The sequence below is a fragment of the Lynx canadensis genome, chromosome B1, assembly GCF_007474595.2.
Source record: "Lynx canadensis isolate LIC74 chromosome B1, mLynCan4.pri.v2, whole genome shotgun sequence".
Lineage (NCBI taxonomy): Eukaryota > Metazoa > Chordata > Mammalia > Carnivora > Felidae > Lynx > Lynx canadensis.
In genome coordinates this window covers 28,257,559-28,281,193 of record NC_044306.2, presented here as the reverse complement: position 1 = coordinate 28,281,193, position 23,635 = coordinate 28,257,559, and the positions used below count along the sequence as shown (strand labels likewise).

The window sequence follows — 23,635 nt, the reverse complement described above, 5'->3', positions numbered from 1 at the left end:
AATACTTTGTACCAGTTTGTCCAAGTTTTGTTTATCATGAGTTTTGACCTACTAAGGTATTTAATTTACATGTAATTGACATCATTTCTTAATTTCTAGTTTTCTGATCTCCAGACATTCTTAAAAAGTACTTTTCTACCTCAGGATTATAAAACCATCTCTCTGTCTTTTCTTCTAATACTTTCATGGTTTTATTGTTTTTTTTAAATGAATTTTATTTTGGAGTGAGTATAGGGATCCACCTTTTCTTCTGTCCACTGCAGCTCCTCCTCTTAAGAAATATATCTGTGTTATGGTCAGATTTCTACTATAGCTTATTATAATTAAAAAGTACAGTTACAGGTGCACCTTGGTGGCTCAGTTGATTAAGCATCCGACTTTGGCTCAGGTTATGATCTCACAGTTCATGAATTCCAGCCCTGCATCGGACTCTTTTGCAATGTTGACGCAAAGACTGCTTGGGATTCTTCCTCTTTGCCTCTCTCTACCTGTCCCCCACTTGCACTCTCTCTCTCAAAATAAATAAATAAACTTTAAAATGTATATAATTACAAGTTATAGAATTTAGAAATCTTCAACAAAGCTATCTTTCGATATATCGTGAAAAAGAATCTCATGGTACTTCCCAGTAATATGATTATAGTTTCGTATATGTCATAAATCTCACAATTTCTCATCATCAATTTGTTTTAATAAAGACATTTTTATGGTGTTATCTATGAATTCTTTATGAATGGCTTACTTGGTAAATATGCATTCTTATAAGTTCCTTTGTTATATGTAGTTATTTGTGAAATTTTAGGAATAAATTTCTATAAATTATAAGAGAAAATTTGCTTTCATTGTCAAGATTTTTGTTTGTATATATTATTTGCAGGAATACTTATTTTAGTGGAACAGGGGTAGTGCTTTGCTTTTGCTCCTGGGAAGGATTTTTTGGGTCCTTTTTGATCTGTTTCCCCACCTCATTCCCGTTTCCTTCCTGTTTTCTTTCTCAAGGTAACAGTAGATAAAAGGGGGAGACAATTTTGCCTATTAATATGTAGATTCTATTATTAAGTATCTGAATATACAAAACTAATATAAGAAATACCTAGTCTTTGAGCAACATGTTTTTATTCCTTTTTAATTGTTCTATTCTTTGTATTTGTCACAATTCAAAAAAATTTATGGTAAATACTTTCTTAGTAAGGCCTCTAGGACACAGTTTCCTGGTACATCATTTATATTTTATTGGTTTGTCTTTCATCCTCTTCTCACCTTGCTTTTTCTGAGACAAATACTTTAATCATCATTAGGCTATTTATCGAACTTTCATTTAAAACCACTTACGACTGGGGTGCCTGAGTGGCTCAGTTGGTTAAGCATCCAACTTCAGCTCAGGTCATGATCTCATGGTTTGTGAGTTCGAGTCCCACATCGGGCCTATGCTGACAGCTCGGAGCCTAGAGCCTGCTTTGGATTCTGTGTCTCCCTCTCTCTCTGCCCCTCCCCCATTCATGCTCTGTCTCTCTGTCTCTCTCTCTCAAAAATAAATAAGCATTAAAAGAAAAAAAGAAAAAACCACCTATGACATAGTTTATTTGAATTAAGGGTTGAATGTAGAAACCCTTTCCTTCCTATTTTTTCTTAATTTTCTTATTATTTCTACAGAAAGAACCTGCTCTCTGAATAACTGTACAGTTGCCAAAAGAATTGGAAAAGGAAAAGATGCTACTGTCATCTTTGAACATTTCAGGAAACCTGTAGATCCATTTGTTCAGGAAAACTGTTCTTGCGGCGCACTAAATTCAGAGATAAATCCTTCCAACACAAATATTTCTAATTCCTATGGAAATGTGAAAAATGGAAACATTTCTATATATGAAACATACGGTGAACAGATGGAGCACAATTTAGCAGAATGTGGAGACACTTCTTGTATATATGATTCAGGTCTTTCATTTATTCCCAGTGATACCAGAGAAAGTGTTAATGGTGACCCCATGTTAAATTTGGCACATCTCAAAAATACTTTAAGTGGTCTTTCTGCTGCTTTCCCCCTTCATAACAATACTGGCTCAAGCACAGTTATTACTTCAAAACTCATTAAAGACCCAAGACTGATGAGGAGAGAAGAAAGCATAGGAAAACATAATAATATTACAGATTTAAATGAGATTTTGCCACTTGAGAAGAGTTTAGATTTTGTGAATTCAGAAATAAATCTATCATCCCTGCCAAATAATTCTGCCTCCTCATCTGAAGTTGTGCCTGGTGATCATTCTGTTCTTACTAATTGTTTGGATGCCCCTAGCTTCAAAATTTCTTTTGATGGTTCACAATCTCAAGCTCACAACTTGGACTTTAACAACTATGATTATACAATTCCCAGTAAAATTACCCCAGCAGGACAGTGTAAGGGCCAAGATAATTTTTCCTTTCCAATGTGTTTGCCAAATGTAGTTTCAGAAGTTGAGAACCAAAAACACAATGAGGAAGAAGCCCAGAGATCTGAACTGAGAAGCAACATTCCACTTTTAATTGAAGAAAACAGTGAAGCACATAACTCTTATGAATCAGTGAATATTTGTACAAAAGGGCACAGTAATCACATCTCTCTGGAGTCATGGTCTTCTAATTTAGAAACTGTATCTCAGACTGGTCAGCAAATGTCTACAGCTTTTCCTCTCCAAAGGAAAGAAAGCATACATGAGTACACCCAAAATACTGGAGAAATGAGAGACTTCACTGGCCCCGAAGATAATTCCAAACATGGAGAAAAGCAGGTTTTGTGGAAGGAAATTGATTTTACTAAGGAAGCAAAAGTCAGTCCAGTAGATAATTATATTTCTTTGTACCAAGAATACAAAGAGGATGAGAGTCTTGATTCTTATGGGAAAAATTGTGATCAAATATTAATTGCTCAAGAATTAGAAATACAAAAATCTTCCACATCTACCACAAAGGATGAATATGAGCTAGATCATCTAAGTTTGGAATTACAAAGAGTGGAGAGCCTTTCACAGAAGCATCCTCAACTCTCTTTAGATTATGAAGATAACATTCATACAAGTTTTGCAATTTCTCAAAAACTAATGGAACTAAAACTGGGAAAACCAAATCAAAACTGTGTTAGCATTGTGACTGATGCTTTCCAGGAAGCAAAAGACATTCCCCAGGTCAAAGAACTGCCAATTGATGCAATTATTTCATCTCATGACATTAAACCAACTCATGACAACTCAGATTATAACATAACTGGAGAATATGTATGTGTCCATGGAAGAAAGGAAAATGACCCAGTGTCATTAGAGAACATACAAAGAGAATGTGGAGAAACTTTTCAAATTGATGAAGGTCATACTCTGTTCTGTAATGCAGAGTTGCACAGTGATACACACCTGAATATTGATTTCAGAGAACAAGGAGATAATGATAAAGAAAATGAAAATGAGGCTAAAGAGGAAGCCATTGCCTTGTCTACAGAAAGCAGAGAAAATATATATGGAGAGGAGAAGCAGGGTTTTCATACAAACCAAAGTTACACCAACATAGATGAAAGAAGGGAGAATAAAAATTACAACAATGTAGAAATTCTTAGTTCTGAAGAATGTTGTACATTTAATTTGAGTTCGGGGGAAAGACATGTGTCAACAGAAGCTACATTGTTAGAAAATGAAGACACTATGACTGCCACACAACAAAAAGATGCTCCAAATACTGGCAGGACTGTAGAGCATTTGGCTTACACAGCATTTCCCAAAGTTGAAGTGTCTTCAGAACATGAAGCCTCAAGTACTGCAGTGCAGACAGCTGGTGCTACGGTGCCTACATTGGGCACAAATCGTGAAGATCACCAAAGATACCAGATTAAAGAAACTTGTTCTTCTGAGAGTCTAGATTTTGGGTTGTTAGTAAAACATAGGGTTTCTGATTGTGAAATGGATATGGATAACAATAAATTACATGACTCATTTCATCAGTCAGTAAGTGATACTTCAGATCTTCAGAGTTTCAAATTGGAAAATAAGATTGAAGTAGGATTGGAACAGTGTGATGATGCTTTTCTAATTCAACAACATAGCCATAGAAATGATCCATGTGAAGAATTTAGGGCCATATATGAAACTCTGAAGTCTCGTATTGATTGGGAAGGTCTACTAGGAAGCAATAATGGAGAGAGGGAAGATTTGAAAAGCTCCAGAAGAAACGAGAATAGTGATCAGCATTACCCTAAGAAAAGTATTTGTTTTTATCCCTCTACACAAAAAAACAAAGGAGAGCTCAATCCAATTTTACTTCCAGATTTACAAATTAGAATCACTAATACATTTATGCCAGGATTCAATCCCACTTTTGAATCCCTTGCATTGAAAGATAATTTTTGCAAATACATAACTAAAACCACAGGACCAGAAATAAATGAGGAGGGGAAAGTGTCAGGATTTGAAATGTATTCCCACTGCTCTGGTGAAAATTCAGGTTATCCATGTGAAGATGAATTTGGTAATAGAAGGCAAGAATCAGGACTAGTGAATAAGTCTGAAATTGCTCTTTCTCTTGATGTGAGTCATAATACACAAGTGAATCATGTGTCTGAAAAACAAAACAGTGGACCTTTGCCTACTGAACCCTCTAATGTCACAGCATTAAATAATGAAAGCAGATGTTCCTTGAGAGGGTCAAAAACTGATTGTAATGATATTACAAGTAAAAAGGACACACAATCAAGAATTAGCAAAAGAAAGCGACATATGCCTTTTAGGGACCAGAACACACCACATAAGGATTTAAGACGTCGTGAAATTTATGGGAAGAAGAGGAGACTAACCAGTCTAGACTCTTCTGAACATTTTTCTTCATTATCCCAAGGACGAATTAAAACCTTTTCAAAGTCGGAAAAACACATCAGGAGTGTCCTTGATATTCTAAATAGTGAAGCATCTTTATGCAAAAGCAAACGTCTTTCCAGAAGACTTGACAGAGCTGTTCTTCATTTAAAAAAAGCTCATAGAAGAGTTCACACGTCTTTGCAACTTATAGCTAAAGTAGGAGAAAAAAGAAAAGGCCCATTACCAAAATCATATGCAGTAATATGCAATAATTTCTGGGAAAGTTGTGACCTTCAAGGTTATAGCTCTGTGTCTGAAAGAAGATATTATTCCACTAAACATTTTTTGTCAAAAAGAAAATACGGCAAACCAGGAGAGAAAAGAGCTTTGGGATTTGAAGTGGATAAATCATTAACTCATGTATCAAAGCCCAAGTCTTACAAAGCAAGTAGAGCGAGAATCGCAGAATGCATTTCTCAGAGAAATATGGCCAGCAGTGTCTCCAGAAGTCACACCACCATTCATGTAAGGGAATTTTGTGATCTCGAGTATCCTGAGTCACAGTTAGCCCTGTGCTCCACATCCCAAAGTGCCAGTCATTCCGCTTATAACAAGAGCTGGGTGAGAAATCGAAGATCATCAGAACTTCAGCTGTTTTCTGGAAAAACTGGATGTCTGTTTTCCCCAGCCTGCCCAGATGCGAAAATAACTGAAAAAGAAAATCAAGTTGGCATAAAGTTTTTATCAAACATTAATAAATATGAAAATCCTGAGAACCACTCAGCACACAATAATATTAAGGATGCAGAAAACAATTCCGAGACTAATAAAGTAATAAATAAGAGTAATTCAGTATCATTAAGTTGCATAAAAGAAGACAAAGTAAGTTTTAGCACAGACACAAGTTATAATGCAACCTGTATAACACACACAAAGGTAAAAACTGACATAGTTATTTCAGTTTTAGAATCAGATATCAAGCACCTTTTAAATGTTGATATCTGCACACCAGATAACCTTATTTTATCTGATTGTAAAGGCAACCTGGAAGTAAATTTGCCTGTAGAAGAACGGACAGCTGCTAATCAGAGCTCCAAACCAGGCACTGTTCCAGAAAACTTCATTAAGGACCCATTAAATCTAACTCTGATAACACACAAAAATTCTGACAGTATTCCTCAATTGTTATCAACCACAGCAGTGACAGACAGTGAAGGAGAATCTTCAGAATCTTATTTGGATAAACAGAGAGTTTTTGCTGTAGATTCTTTTACAACATCCACCAATGTACCACACTGCCAGCCAGGATGTGGTGGAAAGGAACTTCTAAAGACAGAACAATGTTCTTCAAGTAATTGCTTCCATATAGATGGGAATGAATCACATGTTCTTGAGGATTCTGAGTTGGGTCTCAGATTAGTAACTGAAGAAAGTAAAAGTTGTAGGAAAAATACAATGAAGGAACTATTTTCCAATGATAGTTATTTGCTCTTAAAAGATAATATGAAGGGTTCTTCAAAAAAGTGTATGGCAAATAAAGACATTTGGGACAGAAAAATGTGGAAAGTTAAACAAGCAGAAAAAGCAAGAGATTCACTTCACAAAAAAAGCATGACTGAAGGATGCACTGTTGAGACTCAGTTCAAAAATCAAAAGAACAAGATCTTAGAAGAATCCTCCTACTTAAGCAAGAAAACAATTAAAAATAACTTGATTGATTCTCATCTAAACGTTGAAAACATTACTGAGGCAGTCGCTTTGAATAACCCAGTTTCTAATCATCTTAACAAAAGAGAGAAAGAAGGGGGAGTTAAAGTTAGTAATGACCCTCAGTCTGACTCTGCATTGCATTCGGAAATAGCCTGTAATTCCAAACCAGGCATTATAGGAATGAATCATATTCCTGTTTTACATACTGACTCTCAAACTTCCGAAGTCTCTACTCCTGAGAAGAAGCCTGCATCATACATGAATGGAGTAAAAGAGAAACATTGCTCAGCTAATCATTCAGCTCTTACAGCCAGGCTAGCTCAGATTTTGAGAAGGGCAGATGAAACATCATCTTTGCAGATTCTACTGGAAGAAACTAAGGCCTGTCAAAGTATTCTCCCTTTATTTGTTGAAGCTTTTGAAAGAAACCAAGAATGTTCTCTCGAACAAATCCTGATTTCAAGAGAACTATTAGTAGAACAAAACCTGTGGAATAATTGCAGACACAAATTAAAGCCATGTGCTGTTGACTCCTTGGTAGAACTCCAAATGATGATGGAAACTATTCAATTCATTGAAAACAAAAAAAGGCTCTTAGGAGGTGAACCAACCTACCGAAGCTTGCTTTGGTATGATGAAACACTGTACAGTGAGCTGCTTGGTAGACCACGTGGATTTCAACAACAATCCAACTTCTATCCTGCTTTTCAAGGAAGATTGAAGTATAATGCATTCTGTGAGTTACAAAACTATCATGATCAGTTAATTGAATTATTTGAGGAAACCAAAAGGGAAAATAATTCATACTATGCATTCTTAAAATACAAACGACAGATTAATGAGTGTGAAGCAGTAATGAAGCGTTGTTCTGATTGCTTTGACTTTTCTCTTTCTGTTCCATTTACCTGTGGAGTTAACTTTGGAGATAGTTTAGGAGACCTAGAAACCTTAAGAAAAAGTACTTTAAAGCTGATTGGTATGTATGGGGACTCTCCTAAAGTTGATTCCTATCCAGGAAAACAAGACCATTTGTGGATTATCATAGAAATGATCACCTCTAAAGTTAATTTTATTAAGAGCAGTGAGGCAATAAGTATTAAAATATCTCTTTATGGTCTGGAACATATCTTTTTTGATGCTGCAAAAAGTCTTATTTGGAAAGAGAAGAGAGAATCTTTCAGCAAAATATACTCAGGAGAGAAGAATAGAGAAATGCTACTCAAAATGAATCAGTGTGCTTTTTCTAAGTTGAAAAAGATATATGATACATTGTCTAAGGATTTAAGCAGTGAACAAATTTCTAATACTGCGCTTGAGAATATGGAGATTGCTTCCAGAAAGTCAGATGATCTAATAAACAAAGCACCAGTTACCCTAGAAAACTGTGGGTTTAACAATACTTTGCTTTCACACCCAGATATCTGTTGTATTAGCGAAATACTAGATCAAGCTGAATTTGCAGACTCTAAGAAATTACAGGACCTCACTTTGAGATGTACCGAACACCTAGAAATTTTAAAAAAATACTTTCAGATGCTGCAAGAAGAGAACATAGATAACATTTTTATCACAGAAGAAAACGTTTTGGACATGGTGAAAAACCACAATCATGGGGCCATAATTTTAAAGCCTGCAGCCATTGAAACCTATATTGAAATTGTCATGCTTTCAGAAACCATTCACTTTCTTAAAAACTCAATGGCAAAGAAACTAGACAAACAGAGGTTTCGAGGTATGCTTTGGTTTGATTTGTCACTTCTTCCTGAGCTGGTTCACTGCCAGGAAAAAATGGCTTCTTTTTCATTTCTTAAAGATAACTCAACAGATTGCCTTTGGAAAGTCATAGAGACTGCTATTTCTGAACTTAAGAAAGATCTGGATATTATTTACAAATATAGTGAAGCTGTTAATTGCTCATACGCTCTTCATTTGCTCTCAAGAGAACTTCAGGAACTTACAGAAATACAAAAACTTCTAAAGAACTCTCAGTATTCCGTTTCCACATATATTGACTTTGTGCCATGTATAGCATCCATAAATTACGGAAGCACAATGACAGAGTTGGAATACAGCCACAACCAGTTTTCTGCACTGCTCAAAAATATAATGGCTGCCCCTCGGAAAGATTTCGGGAAAATGGCCCATATTATGAAAGTCATGAAAACTATTGAACATATGAAGATAATATGTACTAAAAATGCTGAATTAACCATTTCCTTTGTTTTGTGCCAAATGCTACATAACAGAAAGAAGACTTCCCAACTGCAGGGAAAAGAAAAAACGAATGTGCATGTAAAACCTAGGAAAGATAGCAATAAATCTAGTATTTATATGAAGGTGCCCTCAATTTCAGATTGCGTAATGAAAACTGTTTCAAATTCTTCTGAAAAACGATCTATCACTGTAGACAAATGTGGAGACCCTCAAAAACGACAGAAAAACACTACTGTTTCCAGCTGTAAAAAACAAAAGGTAACAAATGTTTTAAAACAAAAGCCTATGTAAGTATTATTTTTGAGAACAAGTCTACTCTTCAAACAAGTAGTGTGCAGATTGGTAAAAATTGAGAATGCTTTGAATATTACCTTGCAAAATGAATTTACTAACTATAGAATTGGATTAGGGGTGCCTGGCTGGCTTAGTCGGTGGAGCATTCACCAACGGTGGAGCCCCATAATGGGCATAGAGCTTACTTTAAAAAAAAGAATTGGATTAAACAGTTTTTATTATCTTTATAATAAAGTGAAATGTTTCTCTATATGAGAAATACCTTGCAAATACTTATTTTTAAACGTACAATTAAATTTTTTAATTTGGAAAACATTTCTTGGAAGAATGTAAATTTGTATAACTTCTTAAGGAATAGTCCAATGTGAATGTGAGTAAGTTAGTAATTTATTGAGTAACTCCTATATAACAAGGCTATACTTGATGTAGTAAGTATTAAAAATTGGCTAATGGAACCTGTGTTCTTGACCATTATCATCCACATGGAAAAATAGGACAGATTTTTTTTCTTAACTTTAGAGAGAGCATGCGAGGGAGGGAGAGGGTCAGAGGAGGGGCGGGGGGAGAGAGAGAGAGAGAGAAAGAGAATTTCAAGCAGGCTCCACGTTGACGTGGGACTCAATTTCACTACCATGAGATCATCATGACCTGAGCCAAAATCAAGAGTCCGACGCTCAACTGACTGAGCCACCGATCCCCCCCAGGACAGATATTTTTAAATAGATGATTATAAAGGAGTTGCAAGAAGTCCTACATAAACAAGTTTTATTTAACAAATTATAGAAAATATTTATTTTATACCTGGCACTGTTGTAATAAATGCACAAATATTAACTCTTTATTCTTCACAAAATCTTTATGATGTAGGTACTGTTATTACCTTATGTAAAGGTATGAAAACAGACACATAGAAAGGTTGAGTCACTTTCCCAGGGTTACAGAGTTAGTAAATGGATATAAAACCAGGCAGTCTAGCTCCAGAGCCCATAATAAACTGATACTTGCCTCTACTCTACCCTCAGAGGCTTCTCTTAAAATAATTTTGTGGGAATTTCAGTTCAGAAGAGAAACCTATATGCAAAATGAAAAATGGGATTTTTTTCTCAGCTTACTGTAATTGTATTTGTTAGTTAAACTAATTCTAGACACCAGGAAACCAATCATTTATTTCACTGTGTTTATAGGAAAATGCTTAATAAACAACCAGTTTGTAAGCATACATCCAAAACAACAGTAATACTCCACATCAAGAGTAAAATGAGAATAATAAAAAGGTGTTGTAAGTATTGAGAAGAAAAGTAACAACAAAAAAATTGTGTTTTTTAATTTCATGGAAGAGCATAGGCCAAAGCGTTGCCTTAAATTAGGAAAAAATGGTATTTGATGAAGATTAAAATGAAGAGGGGGTATCTAAGCTATGGAAAATAATATGAGCAAAGATACAATGTTTATTGACATTATTTGAGAAATGAGTTTCAAATTAAGTCTGGAACAAAAATTTAATTTAGTGGACAAGTAGTAAACTAAAGATGGAGACAAATATTGTTTCAGATTATAGAATGTCTTAAATATAGGCAAAAAGAGTTTGAACTTCATTCTGTATTGAAGCGTAACATCCTGTGAAATGTGTTTTTCAGTGATTTAAAAGGTAGAGATTCTGAGGACAGTTGGGAGTAGCAAGTCACCCAAGGCTTACAAGAGGGTGCTGTCTGACAGACTGAAAAAAGAAAGTCCAGGGGCGCCTGGTTGACTCAGTGTGTGAAGCATCCAACTCTTGATTTCGGCTCAGGTCATGATCTCATGGTTCATAAGATGGAGCCCCATGTCGGGCTCTGCACTGGCAGCACAGAGCCAGTTTGGGATTTCTCTGTCCCTCTCTCTGCCCCTTCCCCACTTACGCTCTCTCTCAAAATAAATAAACTTAAAGAAAGTCCATATCTGGCAATTATTTAACAATGGAGCTTAAAAACCGGTTTACTAAAAAGAGTATGTATTTAAAAAAAAAGGCAGTGATAAATGGACCCCAAGATTTGTTGTGAGATATGGGGATAAAAAAATATTGTAAATTGTTTATTTCAAAGTTTCCCCAAACATTTAAGACATAATGGGAAGTCCAACAGAATCACTGGTTTTTGAAGGTAGGAGGATCATTAGTGAATGTTGTTTTAGACAGTGCATTTTAGATGATGACCAAACAAGCAATTGTAAATACCTGTGATGAAAATATATATGTATTGTATTTTATAACATTGCCAATGTCGGTTCTCTTTGTAACTTTTAAACACAGGTTGACATAAAAGATGTCACAAAAATCAACAGAGAAAAGGCAACATTCAAGGATTCCAGGTAGGTTGCCAGCAGACCTACGTGAAGAAAAACTAAACAGAACTAAGCGCATACTAAGGAACAATACTAAGACATTTATTTACATACCTCTATTGGATCATACGTGTAACTTAAAGGACAAGAGTAAATTTAGGAGGGGGAGAATAAGGTTTCAGATTATACAGTGCTTTATTAAGATTTAAAGACTTTGAATTTCATTCTGTAAGTATTGAAGGGTAATGTCCTGTGAAATGTATTTTTTAAGTGATTTAAAGATAAGGAAGTTCTGAGTAGAGATAGAAGTAGTAAGTTAGCTGGGGCGCCTGGGTGGCGCAGTCGGTTAAGCGTCCGACTTCAGCCAGGTCACGATCTCGCGGTTCGTGAGTTCGAGCCCCGCGTCAGGCTCTGGGCTGATGGCTCGGAGCCTGGAGCCTGTTTCCGATTCTGTGTCTCCCTCTCTCTCTGCCCCTCCCCCGTTCATGCTCTGTCTCTCTCTGTCCCAAAAATAGATAGACGTTGAAAAAAAAAAAAAGAAGAAGTAGTAAGTTAGAGAAGAGTGATTTTTTTTTAGAGGAAGAAAGTAAAATTCATACTTGACAGACATTACTTAAAGAATTGATGGGGATTAGTAGCTGGTTGGCTAAAAAAGGAGATGAAATAATATAACAAGTGATTAGATTGAGTTTTTTAAACTTGTAATTGTTACAGACCAATCAGATTTCAAAATTGGTTAAAAGATAGAAATTGCTGACTTATATTACTAAGAATTTGGTCATAAACACGCATATGTATATTATAAATACACAACTGTTTTCATGAAAGGATGCTTTAAAACCTTTAATGAATTATTTTTATTATTTTTGAACTGAATTATTTTTATGAAAAATTCACTACACTGTTTATATTTTTTCATTTTGACATGAAATGGTCCCACTGGACATGTGGACCGTCTCTTATTTCATTCAGCTCTGTAATAGTTTCAGTTTATGACAAGCTTCATTTTTTTTCCATGTTTTTTTTTCTGTTTTATGAAGGAGAATGAGTAATATGGAATACAAAAGATTAGCATTCTCATTTCTGTCTTACTTGGTTTTGCTTTTTTCAATACACATTTTATTTACTACATTTCTAGAATCGTTTTCTAAACTCTTGAAATAATTGCATAGTGGCATAAAGATGAATAGGTTTGTAAAGGGTTAACATAAACCACTTCTATAATCATCTTAGTTTTGGTAACTAAATCTAGGTGGTATTTGCTACTCAGAGAATCGAACTTTGTCTCACATAGCAGAAAATAAGTTCAAAGATAAGTTTAATACAGGGTGCTGTCTTCATGGAAGAATATCCTCTAAGAGAGTACATAAAAGAATGACCATACAGGCTGCTGTCAATCTATAGGGTTGATACATTACTGAAACTTCATTGGAAATGTGATAAAGTCCAAACTGTAGTCTCTGCAAAATGTCAAAGTGTTACATGGGATTGGATGATGATGTAGGTTGTCACTCAGCTGCCTTTGAGAGAAGCTGGATTAAGTAAACTACGAGGCTTTTAGTTTCATGAATTGGATATATAAATTCCAGGCCAAAAATTAATTTCTCTTGACTGGAGAGCAGTGATTACTTTTTTCTTTTCAACATGTTCTTTTCCACATGCAATTCAAAGAATTTGATGAGACACCAAAAAAATGTAATTATCCTGGGGACCTATATTAGCTATCTGACTCTAGACATTTCCCTAGTGGATACTTCCTTCAGCCTGCTTGAAATTGTCTAAATTTAGGTAGAAATGTCAAGGATATTAAATTGGCATGGTATTCTGGAGGTCTGTGTTTCCTATTCTCAACCTTGAGCAGACAAAATACCTTAGTAGCTCCTGATGACAGTAGGTGGTCTTTTGGCAGGGGCAGGGCACAGCTGGTAGTTTCATCAGTTGCATATAACCATTTACAAGTAACGAAGATCATCAACAGTTGGAGGTATATGTATGCAAAACTACAGTAAAATATTGGACATAGTTGCCTACTTCTAAACACCTCTGCTAGGAATTGTCCAATGCATAAAGTAATTACAATATTGACTACACTATATATATTTCAAAATATATTAGAAATACATTTGAAATGTGGAATATTATCACCGTCAGCAGGAAAAGTAGCTAAATTCAAGGCAAGGGAGTAAAACTGGGTAAATAAGTTACATATATACTGTTGATAGAGAAAATGTAAATCTTAAGAATTCTTCTGAATAAAAATTTCAAATACATGTTTATATTAAAATTGGGGACTCCATATATTTAAAGTTGTTTGTATATATGTGTTACACTTAATAGGACTACAAGATCTCATCTCGAAAGTGAAAGTGAAATAGGACCGAGTTCATCTGACAATCTGAAAAGAAACCATGTATCTCCAAAAAAGGCTGAAATGGAAAGATCACTACTTGGCTCACTTTTACCTTTAAAGAACTTAAAAGACACTTGCATATCAAAGTCAGAGGGCAAAATAGATTTAACTAATATTTCATCTCATACTTCAGAAGATTTCACTGGACAACAGGGAAACTTAAGTAGCATGAAGAAAAGGGATGTGAATTTTAGTGCTGCTGAAACAAAGAGTGATAAGAAAGATTGTTGTTTTGTGAGTTGTGAACAGAAAAGTGTAGACGGCATATGTAGGGACATCCCTGCCAATTTAGAAACAAGTAACACTGTCTTTGAACTTCAAGATCATGAAATATTAAATTCATCTATTAAAAATTCTGCATGCATCAATCCTTCAGAATCCAAATTTATCCAGGACAAATTTCCTGTTCTTCAAGTAAATAAAACACAGCCTGCAAAAACTGAGTTAAAAGGAAAATGCATGAAGGATACATTCAGTCCCAATACTATACCTGTTGGAGCATCTGGGAACATAACCCTCAGTGTAAATCAAACCACAGAACACTCTTTTTCTCAACAACAGAATAATGAAAATTCCAAAGTCCTAACTCAGAATGCTGCAGCGTGTTGGAACGAATTTCCACAGTCTGCATGTACCCCAATATATAATTCTTCTCAGCACCCGTTTGGAACTTCGTATCCTTACTACGCATGGTGTGTTTATCATTACAGCAACAGCAGTGGCAGTTCCATTACCCAGACATACCATGGGATAACATCATATGAAGTACAGCCGCCTCCTGCGATGTTGACTGCAATTGCAAGTACCGTCCAAAACGCACATTCTAATCTTTTGTACTCTCAATATTCTGGTTACTTTTCTGGGGAGCCACAAGCAAACGACTTGGTGCCAGTGAATGGGCATTTTCAATCTCAAATGCCTGTTTCTTATCATTTTCAGCAGCCGATTTTTTCACAGTATGCTCCCCATCAAGCGTTCCCACAAGCTGCATACCCTTACCCTCCTGATTCAGGTGTACTTCCACAAGTTCCTTGGACTTACGGTGAGTTTTATAAGTTTTAACGTTCACTTTATTGAGTTTTTACTTTTATTTTTGTACATTTATGTAAATGGAATTTACAACAGATGGTGATATATATAGCAGTCATTTTTCTGTGTAGATTTGTAGTCTTGTTCCTATCTTCGGCAGTTGAATTATGTTGTCACATGGGAATCTGGCTGCCAAAGACTGGTAATATCACAAATATGTCCTTTAGTAAAACCCAACTTTGGGAAATAGTTAAGTAAGTTATAGTTAATCCACACTGCAAAATACAATGCAACAATCACAGAGTTTATAAACATTTTCGATGGCAGTTTTAAAAACTATGTCATATAAATATACCTGTGTAAATAAATGACTAAGGGTGCCTGGGTGTCTCAGTCGATTAAGCATCTGACTCTTGATTTTGGCTCAGGTCATGATCCCAGGGTCCTGGGATCTAGCACCATGTCGGGCACCATGCTGACAGCATGGAGCCTGCTTGAGATTCTCTCTCTCCCTGTCTCTCTCTCTCTCTCTCTCTCTCTCTCTCTCTCTCTTTCTGCCTCTCCCCTACTCATGCCCATACTTGCTCTCTCTTAAAAATAAGTAGACTTAAAAAAATGCCTAGAAATACTGAAATGAAATGCAACAACATTTTAATTTGTTTGCTTCTGCATAATAAATCAGGGGATTGTGGAGAGTGCTTTTTATATTTTCTAGATTTCCTACTGTGAAAATACATTATATTGATAAGTGGAGGAAAAAAAGAGTAAAAAACCAATTTGGCAAAAAAATTTCAATCTGATAAAGCAACCTTTCTCTTTTTTTTTTTTTTTTTAAGAGAGAGAGTGAGCTGGGTAGAGGGGCAGAGGGCAAGAGAGAATCTTAAGCAGGCTTTATGCTCAGCATGGAGCATGATGCTGGGCTGGATCCCAAGACCCTCAGATCATGACCTGAGCCAAAATCAAGAGTTGGGACATTGAATCACCTAAGCCACCTAGTCGCCCCTCTTTCTCTTGGTATTCTAATACAATATTTGGGCATACGTGAAACGACTTAGTAATTTGCCACTAGAAATTGTAATTTTTTTTCTCTTAAGCACAATTCTATTTATAAAATATCATAATTAGGGGTGCCTGGTTGGCTCAGTTGGTTTAGCATCTGACTTCGGCTCAGGTCATGATCTCAAGGTTCTCATGAATTCAAACCCCGTGTCAGGCTCTGTGCTGACAGCTCGAAGCCTGGAGCCTGCTTCAGATTCTGGGTCTCCCTCTGTCTCTGCCCCTTCCCCACTCGCACTCTGTCTCTCTCAAAAATAAACATTAAAAAAAAATTTTAATATCATAATTAGAACATAAATGTTTAAAATTAAATTAAAATTTATATACACCAGTATTAAATCAAATTTTAAAAACAATTATTAATAATTCTGCAAAAACTACAATTATCCACTAACACCCCAGTAGTCTACCATCAGAGGTAATGTGTATCATAAGTAAAGTTAACAATCTTTTAAGGTCTTAAATAGAGAAATGTAAGAGAATTTTTTTCAAATTAAAAAGTCATTTCCCAGGTCTCCTGGCTAGCTAGTCAGAAGAGTATGCGACTCTTGATCCCAGGGGCATGAGTTCAAGCCCCATGTTGGCTATGTAGAGATTACTAAAAATAAGTAAACTTCAAAAAAATGATAATGGGGCACCTGGGTGGCTCAGTCAGTTAAGCGTCTGACTCTTGATTTTGGCTGAGGTCATGATCTCATGGTTTGTGAGATCAAGCCCTGAATCTGGCTCTGTGCTGACAGCATGGAGCCTGCTTCGGATTCTCTCTCTGCCCTCCACCTCATGCCCTTTCTCTCTCAAAACAAACATTTAACCAAAAAAAGAAATTTTTTTTTGTTTAAAAAAAATCATTGGAGTTACTACTGACACTCTGTGACCTGTAGGATAAAATTCAAATATTTTAGCTTGGAATGCAGGGTCCTTCACAGTATATGCAGCCTCATCTCCCACCACTTCTACCTTTGTGTTGAGGCCCCATTGAACTTCTTGCTGTTCTCCCATATGACAGTTCCTCTTGTACTATTTGTGCACGTTTCTCACATGATACAGCATGTGAGTATTATATGGTATTCTAATTATCTCTGTGTCTTTCCCTTCCCACCTGGCCCACCAAATGAATTTAAACAGGACTGGAAATTGTTCATCTAAAACAGAACCTGAAGAAAAACTATACAGGAGAGGAGAAAGAAATAGGAATGGAAGTGGGGAAGTATATGACTGCCCTTTTTCCTTTTTTTTTTTTTAAATTTATTTTGAGAAGAAGTGCACACGTGCTAGGGAGGGGCAGAGAGAGGGAGAGAGAGAATCCCAAGCAGGCTCTGCACCATCATCACACAGCCAGACGCAGGGCTCCATCCCACGTGAGACCATGACCCAAGCTGAAATCAAGAGTTAGTCACTCACCAGACTGAACCACCCAGGTGCCCCATGTGCTTTTTCCTTTTTGATTAACTTGATGTGTTGCCGCTCCTGTAAGGCTAAACACCCAACCTATAGTAGATGTGGCAAACCTACGAATTAAAGTAGAAATTTTCATTTCAGAAGAAGAAAATCTTGAATACAATTGTTTCACAGAAGTTCTCAGTTTGAGCTTTCTTGTGTTCTTAAATAAAAAGATCTCTCTAGAATCAAGTCCAGCTTTGATTCTCAAAAATCTTAATTGTTAACCTGCTTAGTTATATTAATCAAGTGAAAATAAAAGGAAAAGAAACAATTATTCAAAAGCAACTCTAACAGTGTTAGGCAATAAGCACAACACTCAGTTTTCCTGAGTGCAAATAATCTAGAGATCACCTCTCAGGCTTTCAGGAACTACCTCCTTCTAAAGGTGTGAAAATCCTTGTGACTCATTTATTGAAGTTTTTGCTCATGGTGCTTGTATTCAGCACCATAAATGGAACTAAGGGAAGGGGCCAAGTGAGCCCTGTGTGCAAGGCACAGTGAATCCTTTACTCCATTTAAATCTCCCAGAATACCTACGAGGGATGAAGAGATGTTACTGTTCTTTACAGATAAGGAAAGTACTTCTTGAAGAGCCTTAAATAACTTTTTCAGGATCCCATGGCTATCAAAGGGCAGATGTGCAGTTTGAACTCTAATATCTTGGTTCTAACTTAACTCAGGTCTTCCACTAAACTATTTTGTGCCATTAGTCTGTATTGTTAACTTATCTCAAATCTTTGTGGTTTTTCTTCCAGTTCCATGGCAACAAGAACCGTTTCAGCCAGGACAATGAAAAAAAGTCTTCTGTCTACTGAAATAAAGGGGATTTAACAAGTTTTTCCAAGCATTTTTTACTTAACTTTTTTTATATATGTAAATGTGGTAGGAAATATAAACCATATAGCCCTTTATAAAATGTTTAAATGTAACAGCGTATCATAGAATGCAATTGGAAAATTTCTGACATCTAAAATACCAAAATTAGTTCCGTGCAATATTTTAGTGAACTGTACTAGGCTATTTTCAATACCTATATTTTCAATAGGCTAGTATTTTCAATAGGTTAATGTTTCAATATCAGAAACATTAACAGTATTTTGAAATTTATATTTTGAAGTGTTTCTATCACAACTGGTAACAGCTTATATAAAGATTCTTTTGAGATTAGTCTAATGGAGTAAGGAGAGTAAATGTAACATTTAATATGATTAAAGTTAAGCAATAGTAGTAAAATCTTTAAAATAAGATTTTTGTAAAGTCTGATATTTTTTGATATATTGTTTATGGTAACATTGTGCCATTTACCTTAGATTAAAAAAGGATTTTTTTACTTTAATTGATCGATCAAACCAATAATTTTATAATTCTTGATACTTCATATAATTTACAATTCTGTGTCTAATGCAACAAATTCCTTTAATTTCAATATTTTCAATTTTTACTTACAATCTATATTTTAATAGGGAATTTGGTTTGCATATTTTCTGTGTTTGTCCTTGAGTAGAGATTTTTTAAGTTTTTATGTTTGAAGTAGTTTTATATCATATTGAAATTAAAGCACATTTAGCACCTTTTCTAGTGAGCCCTTTCCACAAGATTATTTCTTTTGTATTGTATTTCACAATTCAAACTTTTTTTAAAAGTGATTTTGTAGCAAATAATAAGGGCTAATTTCTTTAGCTTATGCCATTAGTTTAGTTGTATTTTAGTGATTTAAATAATGCAGCACATAGAGTTTTTTAATCCTGTGGTCATAGATTTTTTTTTCTTTTTCCAGCACTCCACAAAAGCAAAAAATGTCTCAGTAATAATCATCGTAGAACAGGGGTGTGTGTATAACTATGGTCTTCAGCACTCTCTCTGCCCACTGACATCCATTCCTGTTTTCTGTAAGATTGCAGCTAGAAAGATCCCTCTCGACCTGACCTTTCCCCAAGTGCTAGTGGGCCCAAAAAACGTGACACAGACTTTGCATTGACTAAATCTAATAAACAGACAGCAGAGCCTCAGAGTTTTCTCAGACTTTTTATGTGAGCAAACTTTTTATGCTGTCTAGCACAGGCCTCCAAAAAGAGTATAATTCAGCCAAATTTATCGTAGAATAACTAATTTTTCAATTTAGAAAAACAGTAAGAACTCCCAGGGTAAGCCTCCCAGAGTAACCAAATAGGAGAGAATTCAGATTACTTAGGGTTCTTTTCTAACAAGGGGAAAGTAAAGAGGAAAAGTCCAGCCAAGACTGCAACTGAAAGAAAGAAGGAATCTGGAGACTACAGAATTAAAGTAATATCAAAATAATACAGGTGGGGGAAGGTGGGTGTTGCCCATACAGTTGTTTTATTTGAAAATAGTCTAAAATTCTGAACTCCTGAACAGGTATTAAAACAGTAATATTAACACTTATTCAAAAAATGACTTTGTCTCAGTCATTTGATTTATGCTTGGTTATTGAAAGATGTTACAAATTTATTACTAAAAATGTCTCTATTAGGTAAACAAGAAGTTAAATGTTAAAAGGATGCTTTCTTTAAACAACATTCAGATTCTGTTGATACTGTCTTGTGATATTTTTATTTCATGAGTTTTAATTTCTTCCAAAAAAATGAAAAACACATATCTAAACATTCAGTTACATTTTAAAATCTGTACTTTGAAACAGAGCATAAAAACTGTAGCATTTTCTTTTTTCTCCCTCTCAAATACGTGCTTTGGTCCTAAAAGTAAAAGAGCAAATTAAAATTTGAGCAAACATTGTAAACAAACAAAAAATGCTGCTTATTTGTCAATATTATTGTTTTTTGGAACTTAAGAGTTATCTGAATAAACTGAATTCCTTCTAGTTTCAGTGTTTTGGGGTTTTTTTTCCTATTTTGTTTCTTGACTAATGAGCAAATACATGGTTGGTCCTTGGCTTACACATGCCCATTACATGAAAAACAACCCACAAAGAACTGGCTGAATTAGATGACTGAAGTGCTGGAGCCCTCCATCCACTGCAGCTGGTTTTGCCTTTATCACCTTCCTTCCTTTCCCCTCACTCTACAAACTTCTTTCCTGCCTGGAGTTTCATAGGATAAACCAGAGTCCCTGCCTTCATGCAGTTCTCCTGCTGTTCAAGAGACACAAGTAATAAACGTGTGTTTATCACATCATGAGAAGTAATATGGAAGAAACAAAGTAATGGAATGGAGAATGACTGGATGACACGTATGTAAGCTGAAATATTCAGTGAGGTAATCAACCTAATTTCTATATTCTTACGTTTTAATTATATCACTCTGCCTTCCATTGATGTAAAAGTGCCTCTACAACCTAAGTTCTGAATCTAGCCAAAGATAAGACTCTACCTTCATTTCACCAATGAGAAGATTCCCAAAAGTGTTGTTTAGTGAACTTAAATAAATACATAAACTTTTTAGAGATATAGATACATGTTTAAATACCAATTGGATATTATATAAAAATATTTAAAATGCTTTTTTTTAGCTCATTTTGTAGAACCGTTTTCATTTATCCTGTCATGTATCTTCGACATCAATGTCTTTGCCATCATTAGAGCCAATGACAGAATTTTCCAAGGCAGATCGTCCTTACTTACAAGTTGTTTGAGGTGTATGCTTTTTAAATCTGTGTACATATCAAAATTACTTTTCACTGAGGTCATTTCAGGCTAATTTCTTCCCCAAAGACATTCTTGAAAGTAATGACTTAAGTCTTTGCAATAGAGTAAGGCTCCATACATACTCCTTTTTTGTTTTAATGTTTGTTTATGAGAGAGACAGAGCACAAGCAGGGGAGGATCAGAGAGAGAGGGAGACACAATCTGAAGCAGGCTCCAGGCTCTGAGCTGTCAGCACAAAGCCTGATGCAGGGCTCAAACCCACGAACCATGAGATCATGACCTGAGCCAAAGTTGGACGCTTAACCAACTGAGCCACCCAGGCACCACATAACATACTCCCTTTGATGGGTGCAATTTTATTTTATTTTTTTTTAATTTTTTTTAATGTTTTTTATTTATTTTTGAGACAGAGAGAGAGCATGAACAGGGGAGGGGCAGAGAGAGAGGGAGACACAGAATCGGAAGCAGGCTCCAGGCTCTGAGCCATCAGCCCAGAGCCCGACGTGGGGCTCGAACTCACGGACCGCGAGATCGTGACCTGAGCCGAAGTCGGACGCTTAACCGACTGAGCCACCCAGGCGCCCCGATGGGTGTAATTTTAGGGGAAAAAATATGTTCAGGTATATGTGGCATTTTAAAACTATTAAATCTTTTTTTTTTTTTACAGGCATAGTTTGATTTCAATGTTTACGATATTGACAGTGCTTGAGTACCATGATAAACTCCCAGTTTTTCATGCAGCTTAAAAAATAGCATATTGTGGAGGAAGAAAATTAAATTATCTCTGATGAATATAATTGTAAGAGCAGTGACTACAGATTCTTAGCTAATGACAAGAAACTGAGAAAGTAAGAAGTTGTTGCTTAGTAATGCAATGTGGAAATAAGATTTAAAATAACTTGTTAGAAATTAAGACGAAAATTCTGTAAGGTTATAAATCCTACTCATTTCTTGAGGTGTAAACTCTGCTGCCTGCTTTATTGTTACTATCTTATTTCTGAATCTTGTAACCATTAAAGAACCCCTCTGGTTCTTTAATTTGTAAGAAGCTTCCTCTGAAATATTCTATGGAACTCTTAATCTCTTAATACATTGCATTCTAATTTGTCACAAGAAGCTGCATATATCTTGGGATTTGTAACTCCTTTCATTTTTAAAGTGTATTTTCCTTTATTTGGTAAGAATAATACTTAGGTCTATGACAGGTTCATTTTTTTATGTGAAAACATTTGTTTTGAGACAACTAGTCAATTGAACATGTTTGGTTAAAGATTTCATTCACATTTAGTCAGCAATTACTGATCATGTGACTTGTGCTAAAAGTATGCTATTCTGTTTGTGCATGCATCAACTAATCTTTATGTCAATCCCATGAAGGAAAGCATTATTTGCGCATTTCATAATGAATTCATTCAGAGGACCCTTCAAGATATTTTCATACCTCAGGTCGTCTTTGTGAACGTCAGTTAAAAGTTTCCAGTATTGTTGGATTAAAAGAATGTAAGATCTGTCTTAAATTTCTCTTCTTTGACATGTTACTTGCATTTTTAATTCCATACATCAATTTGTGTACCTAATACATAATCCCTTTTAAATTTTGAATTACAGAATATGCAGAAAGCATTACAGTAATCTTAGATTTTTGCATGTTCAATTAAAAAATAATTGCTCTATGTGCATACAAATAATTATAATCCTTTGGCTAATATTATTTTAGTTATATTAAGAAGTGAGTGTGTTTTTCATGTTGGAAGTTCTGCTAAGTCAAGTAATTGATGACTCCTAATCCACTGATTCCCAACCAAGGTGTTTTAAAACCATGTCTGAATATTAATGAGAATATTACTACTGAATTGTAAAGTTAAAAAATGGTTAGAGTGGTAAATTTTGTTATGTATTTCACAATTTAAAAATAAAAATAAAAAGGAAGAGTCCTGCCAGGAATACTTTAACCAGGGATATGTTCTATAGGATGTGCTTGTACTTCCCTTCACTCCTGTGGTAAACCAAGGGTTTGGCCAACAGATAATGCCAAGTTACTATGCCAGATTGAGATCTTGTCAAGGATGTTAAGTCTCTTGTTCCTCTTCATTGACTTAAATCATTCCATAGGAGACTGATGGTGTGATGTGTATCCCTCTTACTTCCCCATATTGCATAGACCCACACACATAATGTCAGTGGAATGCTTTAAGTTATGCATTCATGTGTGTCTCCTCTGTCTAAAGACCTCTTGGGGCTCCTGGGTGGCTCAGTCAGTTCAGCATCTGACCCTTGATTTCGGCTCAGGTCATGACGCGGTGTCGTGGGATCAAACCCAACATCACAGTTTGTGCTGAGCATGGAGCCTGCTTGAGATTCTCCCTCTTCCTCTCTCTGCCCCTCTCCCACTGATGCTGTCTCTTTCTCTCTCTCTTTCTAAAAATAAAGACATCTCAACTTTTCAACATGTATAACTCAAAAAAGATTGTTCAAGACTCATCTTTGGGTTGCCTTACTCTTACAAGTATTCCTAAATCCCAGTAGGATGAATTATATAGTCTTCCTCTTAAGACTTATTAACACCAAGCAGAAGCATTTTTCACATTATTTACCTCACTTTGTTTTAATGGCTGGTTTCTTGCATGCGTCTCCCACTCTTACAAAGACTGTAAGCTCCTTTCAAGCCAGAAATGTCTCATTGATTCTTTAATTCCAAATGTCCAGCATATGGCTGAGCTCAGCAAT

At 35.5% G+C, this 23,635-nt stretch overlaps 1 protein-coding gene across 1 annotated transcript in view; it reads left to right on the top strand.

Annotated features, from left to right (window-relative positions):
* The window catches only part of TEX15 (testis expressed 15, meiosis and synapsis associated), a 64,771-nt gene extending 46,557 nt beyond the window's left edge, over positions 1–18,214 (top strand). The window contains exons 6-9 of the mRNA XM_032593035.1: positions 1,654–8,996; positions 11,320–11,378; positions 13,689–14,803; positions 18,042–18,214. Coding sequence (XP_032448926.1) covers positions 1,654–8,996; positions 11,320–11,378; positions 13,689–14,803; positions 18,042–18,079 — 8,555 coding nt within the window. The 3' untranslated portion in view covers positions 18,080–18,214. The remainder of the gene's footprint in view (positions 1–1,653; positions 8,997–11,319; positions 11,379–13,688; positions 14,804–18,041) is intronic.
* Positions 18,215–23,635: the final 5,421 nt, after the last annotated feature.